Source organism: Electrophorus electricus, chromosome 8, assembly GCF_013358815.1.
Source record: "Electrophorus electricus isolate fEleEle1 chromosome 8, fEleEle1.pri, whole genome shotgun sequence".
NCBI classification, from domain to species: domain Eukaryota; kingdom Metazoa; phylum Chordata; class Actinopteri; order Gymnotiformes; family Gymnotidae; genus Electrophorus; species Electrophorus electricus.
The window spans coordinates 9,123,469-9,149,313 of record NC_049542.1 but is presented as its reverse complement, the minus strand read 5'-3'; the positions used below and the strand labels follow the sequence as shown (position 1 = coordinate 9,149,313).

Below are 25,845 nucleotides of genomic sequence, written 5' to 3'. Positions count from 1 at the left end.
ACTTCAATTGATAATCAGTACAATTTTTGTTGCTGTTTGATATTTGCTGATAATACCACAGTGAAGGACCTGTAGTAACAATAGTAACAATGAGACAACGACACCCTGCAGGAAACGATAAGGAAGATCTGAAAGTGCTATATCACAAACCAGTCAATGTTTCAACACCTTTCTCTTGACAGCAGTTTACTTCAGAAGAGGGGGTGGGGTGTGGCTCAGTATGCACTAATGAGATGCAATGGGAAAAGTTAGGCGCTTTAATTACATAGAATGCTGAGGAACTATAACGATTTCATCACCTCCTACCTTTAAAAAACACCTAATTTTATGAGAAGGCTGATAAGTCTTTGCTCCATAGATCTTCAGAAACTTCACTGTTATACTATAACTTATCCATTATTTTTGCATGTTCACTGTCTAGTGCCTGATATCACAATTTGTTGGAAACGAACACACACACACACACACACACACACACACACACACATATATATGCCTCTCTCCTACACTTGTGAAAGATAAACTAAAAACAGACCACTCCTTTTTGCATGTCACTGAGGGCTTTTATTTTGAAATGGCAAGCCATGTCAGCCATGCAGTAATTTCTTTTAACCCAAAAAAGACTAAGTACCTTGAGAATTAGCGGATTAAACTTGAATATTATAGTTCACAGCACGGAAGAAACTATCCACATGAACCAAGACGGAGCACATGCTGTCTGAGACTCTTCAATTGTACATTACTTTACAAAAAGCAACGAGACTTCCGATTATGTCATGCAGTAAGTTAGGTTGCACTTGCACAAGGGCTTGGTCAGTGCGTAGCGGTATCACCGGTTCATCTGTATCTTGTGGACAGCTAGTTCATGCACAACAATGCAGGGTGGGGAATAGGATTCTTACTAGCAATGTTAACTTGAAACGTCTCCTGCAAGTTTAACTTGAAAAGATGTCAGATGTCACCAAGACCGTTCAGAAATGGCACGCAAGTTTTAAAAAGGGCACGGACTTTGATTCGTGGGGACAGTTGGTGGAAGCAATAGATGAGTACCAAATGTAAGTTGGCTACGTTAGGCTTTAAATCATAATCTTTTACGTTGTTGTGGATCCGAAGGCTACTAATGAATACACAGAATATTATCTTATCCAGCGTGTCTTGCTGAAATAAACACTGTCTTGTAAACTCGTGGAACTGTTCTACTTAAATTTTGCATGAAGTAAATTAACTTGTAGCTGCACAGTGATAACGAAGTTACGATTTTCACCAGTAGCACTTACGTAGTTGTATTTTTATGCATTAAAAGCCGCAGGTCGTATTGCGATACTTTTACAAACAAGAAATTTAATCCTACTCGACACAGCAAACGCAGCCCGCAAAGAATCCCCCAGTCCTGCGTTAGATATTGCAGAATTGCCGCCACACCCTCTTTTTCCTGTGGGTGGAGCTTTTCCCTCCCTAATCGTATTTGTATTGTGGCGCTTTGCACAATCAGATGTTTTCGATTACTTAAGAAAGTGTAATTAAACATTTTCCTCGAATGAGTTTAGTTTAAGAATATATTTTAAATTGGGAAAATTAGTTCAATTTATATTACATCTCTCAAATACTCTTCGTTCTACATCTTTAACAGTCAGTATCTTTTAAAGACAATGATGGCGTTTTGGAACCTTTGCAATTGTACGAAACCATCCGTAAGTGTTTATTTACTTATTTGTATTTTAACAGACTTGCAAGACAATTGCAGAAAGAGGTCCAGTCATCAAATTCACATGATTTCACAGAGGATCAAAAGGTAAATATTTCAGTCATATATTCTTAGAGTCTGAATGAAATGTAAAAAATTTAATTATAAAGCGTAACTGACTAATTAATAGTCAGATTCTTCAGTCAAATGCATAATGATTCACGATGTAAATCACAAAAAATGAAGCAAAAATGTTAGTTGTGATATCAAAATTTATTTTTAAACTGATCAGTCATTTTTCCTTATTCCCAGAAAACTCTGGGAAAGATTGCAACATGTCTTGAAATGCGAAGTGCATCTTTACAGGTCTGTAGTGCTGTTTCTATAACAAAAATACAAGGTTTCCAAAAGTCAAGATCACAATGCAAAACACATAAAAGAGGAAGAGAAGGATTGGAAGATGGAGAAGTTGGAGTGCTGCAACACATTATGTGTGTAGTTAAAGAGTTTAGGTAGATAAGGTGGGAGAATATCCCAGAGTTCTTTGGGCCATATCAGATGGACTAATGTAAGAGTTCTCAACTCATTAGAAAGTTTTTACTTGAATATTAAGTATCTTTACTTTTTTCTGGATTTTAGTTTATTTTGGCTACAAACTATTCAGAAACACGTTATCCCATAGTGCATGTCTTAATTAAAGCACAAGGGCTAGATTGAGTGAAATGCATTCATAAAATTCTAGATGTTTTTGTAGTAGGATGTGTGAGTATCCTGCAGGTTGTAAGCTTTATCTTGCTATAGACTTTGCAACAATTTTTTCACGTTATTAGAAACTGTAGTTTTGTGACTTCAAGAACAATATACAGTGCCCATGCTAAAGAAACACCGAGGACACTAGCAGAGCTGCATACGTGTTAAAAAGTTAGTGCTCTGTTTAATGCATGTAGTTCTAATGAAAGCCGTTTCCAATTAACCTATGGACGACACATCATCTGCTTCAAATGTTCCTAAGCAACAGGCTTACAAAAATCTGCACTATGCAAATGCATGTTGTGGTGGCTAGGTGACACAGCCAACATTTCAATCCAGAAGTGTACAGAATTTATTTATCATCTTTCTCCTGTTTCACTTTGCTAGAGCACACAGTGCCAAGAAGAATTTAAGTTAGAGGACCTGAAGAAACTGGAACCAAGTATGTATACTATATTCAACAATAGCAAGAAACAAAACAAACTTCATTTGAGCTTATACTGTTATCCAAAGAGATTTCTATAGAAGACCCTTCTTTTTTTATGATTTACTGACTTTATGTTCAGTAATTAACTAATTACTTTTTATACAACTATGATAAATCAAAATGCTTTGTGTTGCTGTGTTTATTTCTAACAGTTTCTAGAACATTTATGTATTATGAACATTCAGCACTTGACTGTTCATCTGTGATACATGCATCTTTCAAGGTGGACTTGTCCAGTATTATAATAAAAGTATAATAGTATAATAATAGTATATTAATCGCTGTTAAATTTATGTATAATTTGATCTGCTATATTGGTGAATTTACATTGTGATGAAACAGATCAAATGAAGGTGCTGATGTAAATAATGTGTGTGGAGCCTGGATTAAACTTGATCTGTTTTGGGGTATTTTGTTTACTCAGATGAATAGGGCTGACTGTGCTATGGCATCTAGTTATGGAAAAAAAAAACATGATTTTTCTGTTATGTATTTTTGTTTCTTATTCTGCGTTCCTGTCTTTTAATGACTTTAAACAGTCATCAAGAATATTCTCACTTACAACAAAGATTTCCCTTTTGATGTCCAACCAGTGCCTATGAGGTAAATGGAAGATTCCCTCATGCTCTACATCAGGGCCTGGGGCATTTCATTCTTTACTCTAGGTATTCTGGAGAGCTGAGAGTGGGGGTATTACTGCTATTGCTGTTTCTGGACTTCCCACTCTTAGGAAAATCCTTGCACCAGGGGAGGAGGAGAACCTAGATGTTGATGAGGAGTTGGACACAGCCACTGGGGTTGGCTCGACACAGTCCTTCACCACAAGAGTGCCAGGTAGCTTGTTTCTCTTGTCAGTGTCTGTTATCTATCACAAGGCCTACTTAGTCAAACCATGTTTTTTAAAGCAGTTATTATGAAGAGGTATATACTGTAAGTAAATACACACTCATTCATTTGATTTACAGTGAAAGAAAGTTTGCCAGAGAGCAATTAATCATTGTGTTACACCATTTAGTGTTTTGCACAAAGTAACATGTAAACACTGTGTTCCGTTCCTTAATTACACTTAGAATTTGGTAATGTATAGCTCTTCAGCTGTCATCTACAATAGTCTTCTGTCAGTCAAACCTAGCAAACTGGGAATTATGAAAATATTAATGTTTCACAACAGGTACCTTATTACCACGGCTTCCCTCAGAGCCAGGAATGACACTACTCACCTTGAAAATTGAGAAGATTGGTCTGAAAGATGCAGGACAATGCATCGACCCTTACATGACAATTAGTGTGAAAGGTAGATTTGGCATTTTAGTTTTTAATTTGGATGACAAACGTGCAAATTTTTTTCTTCATACTTTATGAAATGACAGCTACTGAAACAGCTGATTAAATTTACTTCCCATGTTTCAGAATGTGAATATTTCTTTCTACCACAGACATGAATGGTGTTGATTTGAACCCTGTTCAAGACACTCCAGTGGCAACACGTAAGGAAGACACGTACATTCATTTCAGTGTTGATGTGGAAATCCAGAAACATCTTGAGAAACTACCAAAAGGTCAGAATAATATTTAACACTGATAATATTTAACATTGATTGATTGTCTTATATGTATTGCCTATATACAGTTCAGCGTTAATAATATATCATTCGTCATAACATGTAAAAGTGCTGTCTAATCAGTTATCTATTTCTCAGGTCTACAAGGCCTTTTGAAAAATAACTTCTGTTACCTGACCTTCTTTCCTCTATGGCTGCTTTGACAGAATATGTTTATGTTTACTTCTTGCTGTAGGTGCAGCTATTTTCTTTGAATTTAAACACTACAAGCCCAAGAAGAGGTTCACCAGCACTAAGTGTTTTGCCTTCATGGAGATGGATGAGATCAAACCTGGTCCCATTGTCATAGAGCTGTGAGTACTGATAAAACTCAAACAACTGTACATGTAAAAGACTGCTTTTGTTCCCCAGAACAATAACTATATATTAGACAGTTGTGTATGCCCAGGGTGAAATGCTAGTTCATGATAATATCTGAACAGTTGTCTTCATGATTCCAATTCTTTTAATAGCTTTTGTTGAAATAGAACATGTTTTGTAATCTAAGGTACAAGAAGCCAACTGACTTCAAGAGGAAGAAACTCAACCTTCTCACAAAGAAACCACTCTATCTTCACCTGCATCAGACTTTGCACAAAGACTGAGGAAGCACATGGGACAACATGAAACAAAAGAACACTTTTTTCCCACTTATCAGCATTTTTATGTGATTAAAGTTGGTGCATCACCCCCTACATTCCCAGCAATATCTAAGTATGGATCCTAGACCTCAGCTTTGAAAGTTCTGATGTGGGGTTCATATTGGTGCAACACTTCATCTGAGTGAACATCTAATAAATGAGTGAGCCAGACTGCTGGCAAAGTGGAGTATGTATTCTTCTGAAAATTTCTTCTGCATGTTCTCTGACCAGCACACTCCTGGTCCTCCAAAGCAACAACCAAATAACCAAAGAGGACATTGACATTGGCGTTTTATTATTTGGCCGGTTTCCAAGCCTAGCACTGGCAGTGTGTCATTACCTAGTGTTTATGGCCCATTGTCAGCTACCACTATGGAAGAGATAGGATGGATTGAGCCATACTCTGGGGTTAAAACAAAAACACTGTTGTAAGAAAGTGCTTTTCTGCTTGATATTAAGACAAACCCTAAATCACTAAACATTTCCTTCTGAACTTCCCAGTAGAAGGCTACATTGCAAATATGAATGTATAGGTAAATAACTCCATACCCGCAATCTAATATTAGGCTGGAAATTGCATTAAAATACATTACTACTTTATGACTGCTAAATAATACATGTAATAGACCATGCAATGAAACTGGGTATGAGCTCATTTATTTGGAGCTAGAAGGTGCATTTTAACTAAAATGAAGTTGACCATTTGATCATTTTATATTGTACGAGCCATTGAAGTTAGTGTTTCCGTTTCCTTGATTTTTTGTTTATTCATACATAATTTTCATGAGACCTGTTAATTAGAAATATACACCTTTAATAGAAGGTATAACGAATAGCACTGCTCAGAAATGGCCAGATTTTATTTAGTAATCAAGAAGCTATTACAGAACTAACAAACATATTTTGGTGAAATTTTTGTTGATAACATTTTACTTTTTCCTACTTCAGTACTTTTCAATTTTCTAGAACATAAGTCATAGAAAAATTAGGTTAAAAAACATTATTGTGAGCACAGTGTGCATGTATTGCTTTTCTGTAAGTATTTCATACAAGTTTTAATACAAATCATGCCTGGCATGGCATGTTCAGATTGCTTTAATTTCCAATAAATGATGCTGCTGTTTAACACCTATGTATTCACCTGAATAGTCCTGTGGAAATATATCGCTGAGTGCTACACAGCAAGTAACTGAATATGTGTTTGTATATGTACTGCACCCACCTGTGGACATAATGCCATGGGAAGAAAATTGAGTTCAACAAGAATAGCATGAAAAGTTTATAGCAGAGGGATCAAACTAATTTAGCAATGTTTATATTCTGCAGTACAAAGGCAAAGCCTCATATTATAAATTCATGTATGTAACTCTTTGGAATCAAACTAAGTAGAATGTAATTTCAGCTAAATTTATGACTTACAGCAGAAAGTTGCAGGGCAAATACGGCATCAAAAACACCTTCTGTTCAGCACTTCAGTTTCATTAGGATTGCACACATTCTACATAATCACAACAAATCATTTTTATTTGATCATTTGATACTATTTCACTACAAGTAGTTGTTCTGAACAACAGACACTTCTAATTCCCTGAATACATTTACTTTAATGTTTTGGACAAGAAAAACAATGCTCTCAGTAAGTGAAATTTGAAAGTTCAACCCAGAAATTTTTCCATATATAATCCATGAGTTCTGCAGTTCTGGTACAGGAAATATTCTGTGATGTCACTGCTATGCAAGTACTGTATAAGAATATGTTTGAAAGATAAACTAGCATAACAGCATCAAATGCAGACACATTCAGTTCAATCCTACAGCACACTGCACTGCATTTGTTTTCTGATTCATATGAATTTTACTGTACACACAGAAATGGGAGGGAAATGTACTAATACTTTGTCAATATGACAGCAAGTATGTGTCTTTTCACTAGGAAAAGAAATCATAAGAACAATACGCTAAATTAAACATTACAAAAATAGATGACCTGATGAATAATTCCTTGTTGACATTTTGGCGATTTAACTTTTCAATGCATTGTCCAATTTACACCATTTCTGATCAACAAAGGCAACAAATCAATGGAGCATTTGTTCATTAATAGAGAAAAACAGGCAGAGGTCTTTTTCAGATATTTCTTCGAGTCAGGGACGTCACATAACTGCAATAGTTGGTTAAATCAGGAAGTGTGTTAAAATAAGTTATTCGGTTTCTAAAATTTCACACAATTACCCTAAACAATTCACTGAAGCAACAGCACTGGATATGTAGTGGATATTACCTGCATAAGAATATGGCCGAATTTTGTTTTTTCATCCAAAAAATTTTAAAACATTTCCATAGGAAAGTTTATTTTCCTTTTCACAACCTAATCAAAGAAAAGCATAAGAAAAAAACTAATAAAAATCATAAACACCACCACCTAAAAAAAAATAGAAAATGTTATTGCACAGTAACCTGGACCAAGAGTGGCAAAACTTTGTCCCCTTGACCAAGATGTGGTTGAAATACTATGACGTAGAGCATGATTTGACTTTTTTGATGCATCAATGTGGAAATTATTTTTAAGGGTTTTCAAATGCTGTTCAACATAGAAAAATAATGAAGTCCAGTAGTGGGCATGTGGCCTTTTTTACTGGTTTGTGATCGCTACTAGCTTAAGGCTCAGCCACTACAGAGGTGGTTGTGTCCTGGGCAGCCCCCTGCTGCGATGGGCCTTCTGTGGCATGACCAGTAGCCTGTATGATGTCCTCATTGCCCCTTGGGGGGTGAGACATCAATGGAACGGGTCCACGCAGCTCACGGCTACCAAATGGTGGTGGGACCATGGCTCCAGGGGGTGGCAGAGAACCAGGAGCGAAGGGCAGACGTGGGAATGGCAGATCACGAGGTCTGGTAAAGTCTGGCGGGAAGTCATGCATACCGAACGGTGGTGGAGGTGGTCCCATAGGAGGGAGCTCTCTCAGTGGCAGCCCTCGGGCTAAAAAGAGTGGAAGGGGTGAGTTTCTGCAATGTGCTTATTCAGGCGCTCAGAGTGCAGTGGGTGAACATTTCTTACCAAAAGCTGGAGCGATAGGTCCAAATGGGCGCAAAGGTGGAGACCCATAGGAGTCTGTGTGAGGTGGTCTGAACCTTGCATCAGGTGGCCCAGAAGAAATTATGGGTGGATGGCCATTGGGCGGGCGGCTCATTGGAGGAAGTGGTCCATTAGATGGAGGCGGAAGCGGTCCAGCAATGTGTTGGGAGCCATAAGCCTTTGATGGGGGATTTGAAGCAGGGCCAGGAGAATCCCTGATAGGTGATGGTAGAAATAATCCTTGGTTCTGGGACTTCGAGAGTTGAAACTAAAAAAATAATTGAATAAATAAAGAAATAGTAAAAATTAGGATTCTTCATGAGACTGCTCACTTTATTCCTTTCCACAAACTGAACTGAGCTCAGGGAAACAACTTCAGCCATGCACATATGCACCTAAGCTGTTTGGAGTTTGGTTAGGAATCCCACACGTATCAGTGATTGAAGATGCACCGCGAACAGAAAGAAATGAAGGATTGTTCGGACAGAGGGAACAGGAACAACCAGTACACAATGTTTGTTAGGTGTGCTGCAGAAAGAATCCAGGCAAAACAATACCACTTCTTTCAGGTGTACAATTGTATGTTAACAGCTATGTGAGTTCACCCGGGCATCCACAAAAAGTAGTGCAAAACCAGCAACCTCCTATAGGGCTTTTTTTTAATTTTATTGTGCAGAAGCATAGACTATACATCCATACACCCTTTTCATATTCCAGCACCCTAATGCTATACTCACTGCCTCTGTAGTATCAGCGCAGGCCTGCTCTGAGGCCTCAGTCTTTGCTTCTACTTGGGCTGTCAACTTTTGTTAGCAAACACACCCACGAGAATAAAGGGGAAGAAATATACATTTAATGACTAAGGGGAAAGCCCATTTCCCTGTACATACTGAAACTGAGATGAATGGCAATATGGGCAAATACACAAAGACCTAAAAAAAATCTGGTGCTATCAGTACACTTACCGTGCTGTCCTGCGCGCAAGGAGACGATGTGCGAGGGGCAAACATTTCTAAAAGGACAACAAAATGGATTCAAGTGAGCTCTTTTTGAAACCAAATATTTCCTAATATGTGACTGATCTGATAAGGGGACACTTGAATAAGTTGCTGTATACCTGGTCGAGGTTGTAGCGGGTGGCCAAGGTCAGAGAAGCGTCCAGTGTCAGGAGTAGATCGTGGACCTGACAGAGAAAAGGTTGAACCAGTGGTCAACTGACAGCCAGGACCTGTATTTCAATCTCAATACCGGACAAGCTTGGGATAGGATTTCTCTCAAATTCATATTAAAGATGTATATTGAAGGCTGAAGGCCTACCCAGGCCTCGAACCCGGTTCCGACAGGAAGTGACCACAGGACCAAAGAGCCAGCTCCCTGGCGTAGCAGCCAGAGCACCCATTTAACCTTCCAAAGTGACAGTCTCCATTATACCATCCTCCACTTTGGAGAATGACGGTCTCCATCACAGTGCCTTCACCTCTGGGGAATGCCCCTCTGCGTAACACTGTCCATATGTCCCTCTGTGCACAACTTCCATTTGCAACAGGGCCACACCCATGCCCCTCATCAGGGGTCCTCACACTGGGCTACACCCTCCCCTTACAGCAGGGTTGGGATCATCAACCTGGGGCATGCTCCTGATGGCCTCACTGTAATCCCACTTCAGACACAATGTATAAAAGGCTGAAGGCAGCCACCATACCAAGCACTCGCACCTGAGTCCATCAGGAGGTAAATATGAGCTCTGACCATGGGAACAAAAAGCCAGCTCCCTGGTATAGCAACCAGAGCACCCAATTAAGCTTCCTAAGTGATGGTCTATATCACAAGAAGCAACTGCAAGCATAATTTACAATTCTCACAGGACCTTAAGTGAAGTTATAAAATCTTACATTACTTAACTGTCTTGTCTAAACCATGCAATTAAACCATGAGATTTGTTATAGTTAGACAGCCAACTTAAAAATGGTAAAATGACATGGAAATCCTTTAAGCCAATGAAATGGAAGAATAATCAATTGTTGATGATTAAACATTTAATTTAGCAAATTTTCATCTATAAGATTAGGAAGGAACTGATGCCAGTAAGCCTAAATGGTGATATAAAAATGTGCAGAAATACTATAATTCTTGCATTAGGAACAAGAAAAGACAACGTGGAGAAGAGAGGATGTCAAGCAAAAAGAATCGGGGTGATGTGTGGGAAAGATCTGAGATTTTATGATGCTCATTAGAAAAAGAAAATAAAGAAAACGCTATAAGTGCATAAAAGCAAAAACATGAAACAAAGACCAATTAGAGAATATGTATAATCCAGCAAGGCAGCATGTGCAGGACGAATAAGAAAGAGGGACATGACCGGGATCAGAGTGAACTGGAATGAGGTAAGAAGAAAGGATGGGACACTGACAAGCCAACTCACCAAATGGCTCATTTCTTCGCCCCACAGGAGCAGAAGGGGGACGTCCAGGAGCTTCTATCATTAAAGGTGGAGATGGAGCACCCCCACTCACAGGGGATGGCCCATATGAATCACCTGTTTTAGATCATACCAGCACAATGTTGCCAACAAACATATCAATCATACCAGATTAAAAACAATTACTAGAATACAGCAAGTGAATTAGAACAAAACAAAACTGCTTCAAGGAGCAGGTTTCAGAAAGCAACAACAAACAGCATACAGCTCTCAAGAAGAAGTGTAACAAAAGTAACGTCCAAAACAATAATGAGACGAAGAACTAAAAAGCAGACAGGAATTTGGGGGGGGTGGCCTACCTATCCGCAGGGGATTTATGTGGCGATCTGAAGGTCCGGATTTATACAGTGCATGCTCTAAATCAGCCATTTTATCACTGCATTCCACAATCCTGAGGAAGAAATGCAGCTCATGAGATCAGACCAACCAAGACTGCACAAGACTCTGACAAACCTAAATTCACTTACTTCTGACGAAGGTTGGCACTCTCTCTCCTCTCTTCTATCAGAGCTCGTTCAGAAGTACGAGCTTTTAACTGCGGAGGGTGTATGTACACACACACACACACACACATTATACACTGATAATGTAATACAGCCTTCTGTAATTTACCATTAATCTATACACCTTACCCAGTTCTCATGAGCTTTCTTTTCCTGGACGGCAATCTATTAAAATATATATATAAATTGGACAAATATTAGTACATCACATTTGTATAACATTCCATGGCAAAGAATGGGATGGGCCAACATCTTAACCACATGGAAGAAGATAGCAGAAGACCCAAAACCAAACAGGTGCCTCACCTCCGCCTTTAGGGTTCGCTCATTTTGCTGCATTTCTTCCTGCATGTCCTTCACTTTCTGTCTGAGGCTGCTCAGCTCCTCTTCAGCCTGCAAGGCCCGGCCATCCACCTCAGAGAGCTTGGTCTCCTTCTCACGCCTCTCCAGCTCCTCCTGGGTCAGCTTCCTGTGAGGTGAGTGTAAACACTGAGCAGTGCTGACACCACTACCATACAAAGTTACATGGTATATGCTGAAATGACTTGCACAACAAAATCTTTCCCAGTCCAGCTCATTTTTGCATATTTGGTGACTCACTGTTATTTCAGCTCATTGTAATTCTTTCCTTTAGTCCTCATTATTAAAAGCCCATAAATGTACACCAATACGGAATGAAAATGTACCGCAGCTGGTAACCTGCAGTGCTGCTACTTTATTTATATTCTTCACAAGTAGCACACCAAACTTTAGAAATCTGCAGATGGCACTTACTGCTGTAATGCATTTTCTTTCTGTTGGTACAATTCAGTTGTAATTTCAAGTCTCTGTTGGAGGTTCTTGTATTGGCTTTCCAGGTGGGTCTTCTCATTTTTGAGATTTGTTTGGTCATGTACGACCTTCTGAAATTGACCTGGAAAAGTGCAGTGTGTTAGTTACAGAATCCTAGGACCAAACACGACATTCACCCAAGTAAAAAATAATGAACATACCTTCGAGTTCTTGTCTAGCTTTCTGTTCTGCCAAAAAGTTCTCCAAGTAGTGATTCCGTTCATCCTCAATAACAGAAAGAGTGGTCTTGATCTGAGGAGGGGAAAAAAGAAACAATCAACCTTTAAAAAAAAATTCAATATATACAAAAGTCAGTTTTGTATAAATGTGAGCCCTACACAGGCTCACCCTTGAGACGTCCATCATCTGTTTGAGACGCAATTTAATGGGGTCACCCTTCTTGTCTGAAAGGAATAGAGGGTACACATCAGTGTAGGACAGATCCCCACCCCCAAAAAAGATAATTCAGTTTTCCAAGTGCAAAATCACAGACCACTCACCACCTGTTTCCCCATTGGCTAACTTAGCATCGCCCTTCTGTAGCTCTACAGCATCACACACCTCAAAGCCCTTCAGCTCAGCAATGCAGCTGGACAGAACCTACAATATTTAGACATGGTGCATTTTAAATTACAGAGGCTAGAACAGCCCATCATGGCTTTCTAAAGACACGTAGGATGGAATTTATGGAAACTGAACTCACATCAATTTCATTCTCTTTGTGCACAAGGGAGTCCTCTAAATCTTTCCGTGTTTTATGGTACACTCTGATCTCCTCACTGAGCTTGTCGTGTTTCTCTTGCCAATTGTTGGCATCACGCAACAGCTGCATGGATAAAGTACATAAAAGGACATGACATGTATGCAATTAAACTTGCATGGAAATCTGACCAGGTCTCATTACTTACAGATTTCTTCTGTTCCTTCAAGGCACTATTGTCCTTTTCAAAGGAGAACACCTGAGCTTTTAGGGCATCTTCCCTGAGTTTAGCCTCATCCATAAGGACCTGAACCTAAACCATTGATAAGAGACCAGAAGAAAATGATTCCTTTTCATATATATCTGTAATATCAAAGTTAAGAGAACCATGATTCAAATGCCGGTGTCATATACCCAGCTTCAATGTGGAGACACTGGTCAAAACTACTGAATACAAGATTTTATTTGTGAAGCGTACCTTTGAACGCTCCTCATCATAGAGTTTTAGTGTATTCTGGTACTTCTCAATTCTCTGCCGCATTATGATCACCTTTATTAAAAATGAACAAACAATTTTCACAATTCTAAATTACAAAAATTATTTCCAAAAGCAGAGAAATGTTTTTCAAAAGCAGAGGGAAAACAAAAAATACCTTTTCGTTCAGAGTTTTCTTCTCTTCCTGTGTATCTGAAATTTTCTGGCCAAGATGAGAAATAGTAACTGACAGCTCCTCCCTCTGTCTACTGAGCTCTTCATAATGTACCTGCAGAGCAGAAGAAGTGTGGGTAGGAAGTTAAATGACTAAATATGACACTGACTACATTTACATCACATTTGTGGTAGTACAGGATATGCTGCAAAAATAACATGCACGTTTGTCGATTGAGAGCGGCAGTGCTGATGTTTCAAGGTGCCCTAATGCCTCTGGTTCCTTCTGGCTCTATCCTTTTAGCTGTGCTGCCATAATAAAACCTTTGCACATTACAGTTCCCTAAATTACACAACTTCGTACCTGGACATGCCTAATAAACTATTCTCTCTTTCTGCCAAGGTACACCTACCACTGATGTCAATGTCACTGACCCTCAACCTGTCTCAGCTGCCATAGCTACTCCCACATCCCCCTGATGACCCCTGTCTCCAGCCCACCACACCTCCACTCCAGCCAACTACTTCTCCATTGCCCCTTATGAACGTTCTTGTGTGGGATGGGTTTCAGACACACGCACACCATTGGGACCAGACTAAGACATTAATCGCTTTTTCCATTTTATTACTATTTATTTTTCTCTTAAAATTGTTACTATTGTGGTAACTATTACTGTTCAGAGGAGGATGCCCCCCTTTGAGTCTTGGTTCCTCTCAAGGTTTCTTCCTCATGCTCTAGGGAGTTTTTCCTTGCCACTGTCACCCTTGGCTTGTTCACTGTGGGCTTGGACTTGGACATTTGTCCACAAAGCTACTTTGTGACATCTGTTGTAAAAAGCGCTATATAACTAAATTTGATTGGATTTAATTGGACCAAGTTTAGGCTGACTCACTGCCACATCCAACAAGAATTATTTGAGGATTAACCTTAAGGTCTTCATATTGCTCCTGCATAGAAGACTGGGATTTTTCTGAATCCTTCAGCTTTTCCTCATGTTGCTTGATCTAAAAATGACAAAAAAGCAAAATTGATAAAATCTCAATTTACTAAATCTCTATTGACCCTCAGTAGCCAAAACTCTTGATTTGAAAGAAAAGGTCACCATAATTTTACCGTATTGTTCAGTTCAGTTATTTCGAGGAGGACATCGGATTTCTCACGAACAAGCTGTCGGATCCTCTCTGAAAGCTGCTTTTCAGTTACTAGCAAACAAGAAAAAAAAAGATCTGGCATAAGACAATAGGCAAGAAGTTGGGATATAATGGCAAAAGTATGATGCAAGAACTACTACATACAGAAGATGAGGAGACACTTACATAGGTATGTTCTGCTTTTGACCTAGGGTTAAGAGAGAGCAAGTAGGTTAGGGGTCATCATCTGTCAGAATAGAACGAGAATAATAATGACATTAAAAGAACATCTCACAGCAAGAACAGTCCTCCAGATCAACATTAGAGCAGTGAGGATTCCAACAATAGCCGTTACAACCACAGGCTTCCAGGGAAGTCCGTGGAACGTGGGTCCTGGCTGCCATTCCTCTGGCAGGGCAGCAATCAGCTAGAAGAAGACCCACAAAGATAAAGTAACCTTTAAAAACATTAACTTCTAAAGAAGGTGAATATTAATGTTAGGCAACATATAAAATTCAACTAATTACAATACTCTTTACTATAACATTGATTTATTTTTAGACTGTGTATTTGTTTTTTACTTTTAACCAAAAAGGCTAGACTAGCTATCAAATTCTAAAATCACCAAAATCATAAAATAATTTAAAAAGAACACAAGGGAATACTGTAAGATTGCAATATTTATAAAAGATTTTTGATCCTTTGGCAAGGGTCCTTTGCAACTGCAAATGTATAAACTGGTTATCCAAAGATTAGCTAGAGTTCCCAATGTTTTTAACCCCGGTGCACTCAAATCTAATTCCATTGTGTGGTCGTGGATTACTTATTTTAGCCATTTTACATCAGTGCAACAAGTATTGGTAAATTACGCCTAAATATACATATTAGACGAGACTCAATCGTAATGCGGAAACACATTTGCCATGGACATTCTGAAGCTAAACATAACGCCAGACAGATGGCTAGCTGAATGGTTGTTTTATTCATCGGGAAACTATTCCAGCTACAAATATGTGTTTCCTCAAGCAGGGTTGAATTATTGCTAATAGCGGTGTTATGTTTAACTAGCTGTCCGAGATAGGTAGCTAACCTAGCTAGCTTGCTAGCTAACTAGAAAACATGCCACCTTACTTCCTGAAAACCCGACAGAAAAACGACGTCTATATTAGTCCACTGGTTAAGTACTCCGGACGGGTTAGAAGTATGGATCACTTCCGAATCCATGCCACTTCTGTCGCTTGAAACTGATTTAGACGCTCATATACACTGACACTGGCTAAATGGCGGACTGCTAGCTAGCTAAGTCCCGTCATATCAAACGCTGAAACTAAACAGTTAGGCTATCTAGCCAAATAGGAAGCTGGCTAGTTTAGCTGCTAAAGGTTATCCTGTCACAGACCATTAAAACGTAACTTAATCGCAAGTTATTCTTCACTAACACTAATCAAGACAATCTAAATAGTTCATATAATACGTCTACGCCAACTGTTAAAAACAAACAAACAAACAAAACACGTTGGCCTGCCAAACGAAAGCCTGTACTTCAACCTGCACTTTATAACACGTCAACATTGGAACAAAATTTTGACATCACAACATACGTCACAGCTGCGACCTAACAATAGCCAATAGCCAAACGTCTCACATTTCCTCTTACTTACAATTCCAAACAATTCTTAAAGTACAGAAATGCCTGGCCATGTAAAAATAAACAGAGTACCATAACATTTTTACTCACAGTTTCTGAATACAATCCAAGAAATCCAAAGCCAAGAACAACCAACTCCCAAAGGCGTTCTGAGATTGATGCACTTGCTTGGTCATAGTTGGCATTATTGTCACAGAAATCAGAGGCCCTTGGAGACCCCAATGAACCTGAAAATTACAAATACAAAATATTAGATTAAAAAAGTCAGTTATAACATGATTATAAATAAACAAACAAACCTGAAGATGGCTCCATCTCAAAGCCAAATGCTACGTCCACAGGATTCTCCAAAATAGCTTGTGGTCCTCTCTGAATCTCCTCTCTCTCTTTAAAGTCTAATTGAATGTCTTTATTTTTATTGAAATGGCCGCCATCCTCCTCAAGACTCATGTCTTGGCTATAGTTGTTGTCCTCCTGAACATTTACACTGGAAATCTTGTTAGATTGTTCATGGACCTTGGGAGTTTCAGTAACCTCAGAAATATGGATATTTTTGGCTGCATCCTCCTCCTCTTCAGATGCAAGCAGATTCTCTGAAACACAACATGCTGCTATGATCATCTATGCCTTATTTTTCTATGATGCATATGCTAACAAAACTTGTAGTTATGATTTAGTTCAAGCATCTGCTCAGGATTAGTTTTCTAATGCACTGGAAAACATGAAACACACACCCACCCACCCACGTATATCTGCTACGTTCCCCAAATCTTTAAAAAGGTTGCTCAGTCGATCAACAAATTCACAGCTTCCAATTCAGACTGTGCTCCCTTTTCCTATCAATGTGGAAAGCAGTTTTTATGCAACATGCAGGACTCAAATAAGAGATGTCTGGCCCTAACAATATGCCCCAAGTTAACATGAGAGTTTATATATGCTATTATGCATGCTGTTTGTTAAAACAAAACACAAAGGGTATGTAAATTCCACAAATAGATCAATTGTGCATTTCACTTTTGGCAACAGAGTTCTCTAAACCTGAAGATGGCAGGCTCCAGTAACATGATGTATGCTGCCTGCAGCTTATTATGCTATGAAAAAGACCGGCAGCCACAAAAAAATAGAGCAATGCGAGAGGGGGTGTTACACATACCTATTTCTAGGCTAGTTTACATGATGTTGGCAGGACTAGTCTTTGCTCTCCTATATCAGAGCAGTCATGATACAAAATTACCTTGTAATTCAAGTGTAATTAAAGCTAAGTCAACTCTGAGGACATGCCTTACCCATTTCAGAGTGAGCATGGCCCTCCTCAACCAATGGGACACTGTCACTGACTGCAGAATGTTTCTGGTACAAATAGAAAATAAACTCCTGAAAATCATCCAAGATGGCAGCTTCATCATCAGACATGTTTAGGCTGATCTGTTGACCACGGTCCTGAGCCTTCTGCTTCCGGGCATCCAGCATTATCTCTATGTTATCAAGTATGGTGGTGTCAGAAGCCTCAAAGATGCTCTCCAGTTTCTTTTCCCTGTCATCACCAGTCTCTGAGTCAGACTCTAAGGTCGACCTTAGCTTCTGATCCAACTCAGTGAACATAGCTTCAATTTTGAAGAGGTCTTTCAGGTCCAGGTACCGCTGAAGACGTTCCATATCATCATCCTTAAAGTGGTCTCTTAACAGTGTGAGTCTCAGCACACTGTCTCGGTACTCAGGTTCTTCACTGGGAGTAGTATCCTGTTTAATTTTATCTGCATCATCAACCTCAGTAGACTGTGTATCAGCTTCTTCATCATATGCTGGCACTGACATGTCCAAAGATGTTACCACACTTGCATTCATATGTTCACTAGTTTGTTTTTGTGTGCTTTCATTTGTTTTTTGGGGTACAGCAGGTTGTTTAGGATGGGCCAATTTTGTGTCTTCTAGTTCAGTTTCAACTTTGCTGTTTTCCATAGATTCTTCTACCTCATTTGTGAACTCAGTTTTGGTGGAGTATAAAGCATTTTCATCCTCTAGTAACTCGTCAATATCTTCATTCTCTTCATAAGCATCAAGATCGTCTTCGGGTTCAGGTTTACTTTCTGTTTTCAGTGTGTCTTCAAATAAATGGTCGTCATTTTCCACTCTGTCAATCTGTTCATCTCTCTTTGCATCAAACTGTGGTGAATTTCGAGCATGTGCTTTGGAGAGATCCTCAGGTTTGTGTAACTCCATGTTGTTTGTTACTGCCTCTTCTGTAACTGGTTTGTCCAGCATTGGTTTCTTATCTTCTAAATTATATGGTTGAGTGTCAAGTTCAGATTCAGCATCAGCAGGTACCTCATCCATTTCTAATGTCTTTTTTGAAAGTTCAGATTTCTCCTTGTTCTCAATCTCTCTTTCATTTAAATCTAAATTATTTTTTAAGAGCTCAGATTTTTCATTTCTCTCATTCTCTATCTCATCTAAATCTAAAGTATTTTCTGAGAGTCTATATTTGTCATTGTTCTCAATCTCTGCGTTATCCAAATGTAAAGACTTTTTTGAAAGCTCAGATTTTTTGTTCTCATTCTCTGTCTCATCCAAATCTAAAGTATTTTCTGAGAATTCTGATTTTTCATTGCTCTCAATCTCTGCGTTATCCAAATTTATATTCTTTTTTGAAAGCTCAGATTTTTCATTCTCATTCTCTGTTTCATCAAAATTTAAAGTATTTTCTGAGAGTTCTGATTTTTCATTGTTTTCAACCTCTGCCTTATCCAAATTTATATTCTTTTTTGAGAGCTCAGATTTTTCATTGTTTTCATTCTCTGTCTCATCCAAGTCTAAAGTATTTTCTGAGAGTTCTGATTTTTCATTGTTCTCAACCTCAGCCTTATCCAAATTTATATTCTTTTTTGAGAGCTCAGATTTTTCATTGTTTTCATTCTCTGTCTCATGCAAGTCTAAAGTATTTTCTGAGAGTTCTGATTTTTCATTGTTCTCAATCTCTGCCTTATCCAAATTTATATTCTTTTTTGAGAGCTCAGATTTTTCATTGTTTTCATTCTCTGTTTCATCCAAATCTAACCTATTTTCTGAGAGTTCTGATTTTTCATCGTTCTCACTCTTTGTCTTATCCAAATCTAAAGTATTTTCTGAGAGTTCTGATTTTTCATTGTTCTCAATCTCTGCCTTATCCAAATTTATATTCTTTTTTGAGAGCTCAGATTTTTCATTGTTTTCATTCTCTGTTTCTTCCAAATATAAGGTATTTTCTGATAGTTCTGATTTTTCATTATTCTCACTCTCTGTCTTATCCAAATCTAAAGTATTTTCTGAGAGTTCTGATTTGTCATTGCTTTCAATCTCTTCTGCTTCATTGTCATATTTTAATATTTTGGAGTCCTGCTCAGGCATTTCAATATATTGAGTGGCATTTGATGTAATAGAGTCCTCCTTCCCAAAATCACTGTTGGAGTCTTTTATTTCATCTGTTTCTTCGGTTGTTTCTGAGTCCTGAACCTGAAGTGCCTTATTCTCAGTTTTGTCTGTCTCAGTATCCTCCTCATCCTCTTCCTCCTCCTCCTCCTCCTCATCATCATTGTCATCAGGTAGATCAGTTCTCTCACCTCCACTTACAATTTTAAAAACAGTGTCTCCTAAAGATGACCACATGTCCTTGGTTGCCTTTGTGGCTTCTATCTGTAACGCTGCTGTTGGCTGAAATGAAATATCTTCACCCTTTGACTCAGCCGGATCAGCCAAAGAAAGCAGGGCTGGCTCCTTCTGACCTTCTTCTAGTTGTTCACTGGGTTGGTCAACTAATTTGTTGCTTTCCTCTTCATTGTAAGAGGGGGTTACTTTCCATGTGTCTTCATTATCAGAAACAACAGCATCAAATGTTGTGCCTAGAGTCGTTTTTAATTCAGGCATGGCTTCCACCTGTGTGACAGGGTCACTTTTCTGTAAAACACCAGCATCTTTAGGTAAAAGCTCATCTGCAATGTCTTTGGTTAAAGTTTCCTCCAGATCTGCACCTTGAACACTCTGCTCTTGGCTTTCAGCAGTGTCTTTTATGAGAGACATTTTATCCTTTGTATCTGAAGCTGCCGTTTCTAATGGCAGTTGAGGTCCAGCAGGTTCCAAATCATTGACATCTTCTGTATAATCTGCCTGCACATCTTTACTTTCTTTATACAATGGTTCAGAATCTTTAAAGTTCATGGCATCTGTATCAATAAGAGACTCATCCAGGAATGTCTCCACATCTTTAGCAGTAATCCCAGCATTTTTATTTGTAGCCATTTCTTCTCGCTCCTCATTTTGTTCATCACTTTTATTTAATAACAATGAGCTGTTTAATAACAAATCAATATTATAGCTTTCAAATTTGTCTTGTCCAGTGTCAAAGCAGACAAAGTCCGTTTCCTGAAAAACATTGAAAGAAAAATATTACTACCAAAATGCTTAAATAAGACTAGTGTCCTTGATATGAAGCCTCACTCCGATAAAGTACCCACATTGGATACCCCCCCACCACCACCCTGCAAGATAAAAATATAGAAGCTATTTTGTTCAAATATTTATGATCTTAGTAGGCTTGAAAGTCTTAGAAGTCACATCTTGCAAATCCACAAGTCTATTCCGTGGACTCACATTTTAATTTAATTTTATTTTAATGACTTAATTTCATTGTACTCTTGCAATGACAAAGGAATCTACCCATCTTTCCATTTCAAACAAGTTTGCAAATTAGCTCAACATACAGATGCCGCACTCTTTGGTATCAGGTTAATGAGCATACTAAATCATTGTTACTTATTGTGTCAGATATACACTGTCTGGCCAAAAAAAGGTCACACACTATTTCATTGGACCGCCTTTAGCTTTGATTACGGCATGCATTCGCTGTTGCATATTTCCACAAGCTTCTGCAATGTTACATTTATTTCTGTCCAGAGTTGCATTAATTCCCCCCCCCCCCCCAAGATCTTGTACTGATGATGACAGATTTGGACCACTGTGCAAAGTCTACTCCAGCACATCCCAAAGATTCTCAATGGGGTTCAGGTCTGGACTCTGTGGTGGCCAATCCATGTGTGAAAATGATGTCTCATGCTCCCCGAATCACTCTTTCACAATTTGAGCCTGATGAATCCTGGCATGGAATTGGCATCTTGGAATATGCCTATACCATCAGTGAAGAAAAAAATCCATTGATGAAATAACCTGGTCATTCAGTATATTCAGGTAGTCAGCTGGCCTCATTCTTTGGGCACATAACATTGCTGAACCTAGACCTGACCAATTGCAGCAACCCAAGATCATAGCGCTGCCCCCACAGGCTTGTACAGTAGGCACTAGGCATGATGGGTGCATCACTTCAGCTGCCTCTCTTCTTACCATGATGCGCCCATCACTCCAGAAAAGGGTAAATCTGTACTCATCAGACCTTCTTCCATTGCTCCAGAGTCCAATCTTTATGCTCCCTAGCAAATTGAAGCCGTTTTTTCAAGTTAGCCTCACTGCCAAGTGGTTTTCTTAAGGCTACACAGCTGTTTATTCCCAATCCCTTGAGTTCCCTTCGCACTGTGCGCGTGGAAATGCCCTTACTTTCACTATTAAACATATCCGAGTTCTACTGTTGTTTTTCTACAATTTGATTTCACCACACCTTTAAGTGATCACCGATCACGAGCATTCAAGATTTTTTCCCACCAGATTCCTTCCTCGAAGATGATGTTTCCCCACTGTCTTTCCACTTTTTAATAATGCGTTGGACAGTTCTTAACCCCATTTTAGTAGTTTCAGCAATCTCTTTAGATATTTCCTCTGCTTGATGGATGCCAATAATTTAACCCTTCTGAAACAGATTAACATCTTTTCCACAACCACAGGATATGTCTTTCGACATGGCTGTTCAACAAATGAGAAGCTACTCACTGCATCAGTTAGGGTTAAATAACTTGTTGCCAGCTGAAACAATCACCCATTCAGTAATTATCCAATGGGAGGCTCTTACCTATTTGCTTAGTTGAATCCAGGTGGTGACCTTTTTTTTTGGCCAGGCAGTGTATTATACTTATGCAAATATTGAATTTAGGACCAACAAGCCCTACCTAAGTAGCCATTCTAAATGGCAACTTTATATCATTATGATGGTCTTCTCAAGTTAGTATTTTAGAATGAATTTAGATAACAGTTGTTTTTGGTACTGAAAGCAGCATCATCAAAAAAAAAAAGTCTGTACTTGTGAACATGGTTTGATTAGGCCCTTTTGCTGAATAGAATTATGAATAGAATTAAGTAAATACTGATTAGGACTGCAAAAAGACATCCTGTTGTATCCAAAGCAAATATAAAAGTTACTTGAGTACCAGTAGTGCTGCTTTGTGGACAATATCAGCTAAACATGAGTGAGTATATGAGTTGCAATTCAGGTCCATGAGGAGATTCACATCTAAAAAATGTACAGTTGTCAGCAATTGTTAAAATTAGTGGTCAGGGATTTATGTAACTTAATTTGATAAAATACATTAGAGGTAAAACATATTGACCTGTGCGACTTCTGAACATTTTAAAGCAGATTTTTTTTTTTAATTGAGCAAATGACAAAATAAATCAAACAACCAAGCCCAACCCTATTGTTACCATACTGGCCATTGGGCATTAAGAATTTCATAAAACATTTGAAACTAACAGGTTATCGCATGTAAAACAGACCTAGTCACACCCAAGTATATGAATGGATGTCACCAAAACAATACACTTACCGCTGCAGGTACTTCTATTTCTTCTTCAGTATATATATGATTGATGTTAAGAAAGTCCTTTGGGAAATAGCCAAAGTAACTACCAACCTACAGAAAAAGGGTGAAGGGGGAGATATTCTCAAGCAATATTGATCTTGTACATTTATGTATGGTTTCATCTTCTCATATGTATAACACTGACTTCATCAGAATATAAAATATATCTTTGAGCTTCAGGCTTATCCTAGGCCCAGTTATCATACAGTTCATTTGATCTTTACTATCAGAGGTCAGGCTAAACATTATACAACCATTGCACAATGACCAGAGCTTTTCAGAAACATTATTTTCTGCATTTAATATTTTGTCATCTTTAGACAAATCCAACTTATTTACAAGAGAACCCCAATATGTAATTCAGAGTTATCTGCACAATTTCATGATGGTCGGATTCTGTTAGATATTGATCTCCAGCAACTACAGGTAATCATTAACATTCATACTCACACTTCCCGCCCACATGTCCGACCTCTGCCCTGAGAGTTTATAGTACACATATATAGTTTCTCCTTTTTTAAAAGACAGAAATCGACAGTCTGGTCCAGAGAAATCCCTGGCTGCTTTCCCCCGACAAAGAAGCACTAAAAGAAGAATGAAAACACTTTAGGATGAAAATGTTTTTCTACTCATTTATATGGTAAGTTACTTTATTACTGGTAGGCCTGGGAAGCTTTGTAGAAAATCTAATAAATCAGATATCAGATTAAGAGAGTGAAAAGTGATGACCGCACATTTTGGATTACCAATTTTTTAATTATCAGCACGGAAAATCACATTTTATATTGGTGCTTCATAAACGATTATTAATTCGTAAGACAGCTAGCTAACATAAGGCACAACTCAATTGCAGAGCTGTAACGAGTGTTAGCTCAAGGACTTGCCAAATCAGGCAATAATAAAGCTAGTGGTTATATAGCGGGTTAGCTAGCGAGTCAGAATCCCGATCAGCTGTCTGTCGCAGGTTACGACAGCAAGATAACAGTATCAGGTCTTCGTCCCCAGCTACAACGTTTAAACGCTAAACTAAGCTATAAAGAGAAATCTGTATTTTCTTCTCAGGAACAAATTCAGAACCGGATAATGTAGTCAACAACTCCCTAGTCTGAGCAGGGAGCTTCTTTAATAGCCTAAGATAAGATAGATGCTCCAACGGTGTTAGGTTAGTTGTTGCTAGGTAAATCTTTAACTACTCCTTATAAAACGAGATACCCGAAACAACTACCACTAATATACAATTTTATAGACTAACAATTCGCTTGGAAGATAAACTGCTGTACTTCGACAAAATGCGATAGCAGCTGTCACTGAGCCAGTTCAATAGACGCCTTTTCAGCATCAGCGCTAGCTATGCTAGCTAACAAGCTAGCACGCTAGCTAAAAGTTAACCCGACATCTGTTAACTAGCTACTTACTACTACATTCCACGTCAGCACATCTTTTTAAGTTGGAAAACCGCCGGTCCAACGACGTTTCTGATAAACATACATGGAAAAACGCAATAAAAAGATAAAAATGTGAAATGATTCCAGCCATGCTGGCAAGTTATTCCAGGGCAGCAGGCTGCCTAAGCATAGGAACAACAAGCCAAGCCGACACGTCAGCAGTTCTGCTAGGGAGGCCCCCGTAACGAAGAGGCACAAGCCTAGGAGGCGAAAAAAAACGGAGAGTCATGTTACAGAAAATCCGGAAAATTTTAAAGAGACATAGTCACATTAGACTTTTGTTTGATTATTATCTGTCTCGTGACTAGTTAATGGCAAATGAAGCTCATTTCGGAATATTTCCCAAGTGGCAATTAACGTACGTTGTAATGGTTAAAACATCCCCTACCACCTACATTATAAAGAATGAGCTGCATTTGGAACTCACGTATTTTTATAAATTGCAGGACCAGATAACTGCAAATTCAAAGTAGGAGTTAGGATGCATTGGGAAGATTGCCTGGGGATGAAGACCTGATACTGCTTCTTGCAAACTCCCCCTTATCAACATTTTGAGGTGTTTACAAAGAACTTGTTAAGTAACCCAATACAGAAAAAAGGGTTATTTGGTTCTCTTCCAAGTCCTCTTTGTCTGTCCGATCTGTTAGTTTAATATAGATAATTGTTATTTTGGATAGTTTCAGGAATATACATGTCAAACAGCACAAAGTAATAGAGTAGCTAGTGAGATTCTACTGAAATACAACATCAGATGTAGCCGGCTGACTCACAGGAAACTGAAAAGTAATGGAGGATGGGGTTACACTGACAGTGCTAAAATTAACATTGGGGGATTGCCCTGGAACTGGTAGGAAAACATAATAGAATATGCACTAGTTTAGTGAAAGAGTTATTCAACTTATGGGATTTACTAAGCTTTATATGGTGCATTATTTCAAAATCATGAACTGTAGGCTTACAATGACGTATATTTAGCATATTCAGTTTTTCTGAAAGGGAGGTGAATTTATTTAAACCAAACATTCCCAGTTACTCTTCATCAGTATCATAAAGGTGGATATTAATGAGCAGTTAATAGGTTTAAGCCCTGTGTGTTTACATTTCAGAGGCTTGGCAGGGCAATACCACTCATTCTGGGCAACGAGTGGGCTGTACCACTCATTGCCTGGAATGAGACATAAATGTAATCAACTACACCACTCAGTGGACAACTGGGGCTCTACTATTTTAACAACGCAGATCTGTTTCTTTTGAGTATAGAATGAGAAATCACAATAAATTCACTCACAACCACCACCAACATCTACTAAATATAAATGCATTATAATGTCTTTATATACAATTGTAAAGAAACTCAAATTTAATACCATGCACAATACAGATAAATGCACACTCGGTATCTGCACAGAAGCAATCAATGTTGCCAGTAATCCCATAAATGTCT

General features: G+C 38.6%; 2 protein-coding genes across 4 annotated transcripts; one reads left to right on the top strand and one right to left on the bottom strand.

Moving 5' to 3' along the window:
* The first annotated feature begins 606 nt into the window (after positions 1-606).
* Positions 607-6,291, top strand: aida (axin interactor, dorsalization associated). Of its 2 annotated transcripts, none has more exons than XM_027001473.2 (10): positions 607-781; positions 1,726-1,792; positions 1,997-2,050; positions 2,822-2,876; positions 3,461-3,524; positions 3,652-3,755; positions 4,093-4,215; positions 4,358-4,480; positions 4,719-4,836; positions 5,031-6,291. In XM_027001473.2, exons 1-10 carry the CDS (start codon positions 777-779, stop codon positions 5,125-5,127), a joined length of 810 nt encoding a protein of 269 aa, XP_026857274.1. In that variant the 5' UTR covers positions 607-776; the 3' UTR covers positions 5,128-6,291. The 2 variants fall into 2 exon arrangements, with proteins under 2 accessions (XP_026857274.1, XP_026857266.1); XM_027001465.2 differs by lacking the exon at positions 607-781 and adding an exon at positions 791-1,055.
* A 378-nt stretch (positions 6,292-6,669) lies between these two features.
* mia3 (MIA SH3 domain ER export factor 3) lies at positions 6,670-24,547 on the bottom strand. 2 transcript variants are annotated; one of them, XM_027001443.2, is made up of 28 exons: positions 24,372-24,547; positions 23,407-23,540; positions 22,921-23,007; positions 17,467-20,575; positions 16,480-16,773; positions 16,271-16,407; positions 14,828-14,959; positions 14,719-14,740; positions 14,516-14,604; positions 14,329-14,406; positions 13,406-13,516; positions 13,231-13,302; positions 12,961-13,065; positions 12,756-12,878; positions 12,553-12,652; positions 12,401-12,456; positions 12,214-12,304; positions 11,996-12,134; positions 11,528-11,690; positions 11,351-11,386; positions 11,186-11,253; positions 11,018-11,109; positions 10,662-10,775; positions 9,357-9,422; positions 9,205-9,251; positions 8,977-9,042; positions 8,222-8,507; positions 6,670-8,143 (listed from the first exon to the last, which is right to left on the bottom strand). In XM_027001443.2, exons 1-28 carry the CDS (start codon positions 24,490-24,492, stop codon positions 7,821-7,823), a joined length of 6,261 nt encoding a protein of 2,086 aa, XP_026857244.2. In that variant the 5' UTR covers positions 24,493-24,547; the 3' UTR covers positions 6,670-7,820. The 2 variants fall into 2 exon arrangements, with proteins under 2 accessions (XP_026857244.2, XP_026857253.2); XM_027001452.2 differs by lacking the exon at positions 8,977-9,042.
* Positions 24,548-25,845: the final 1,298 nt, after the last annotated feature.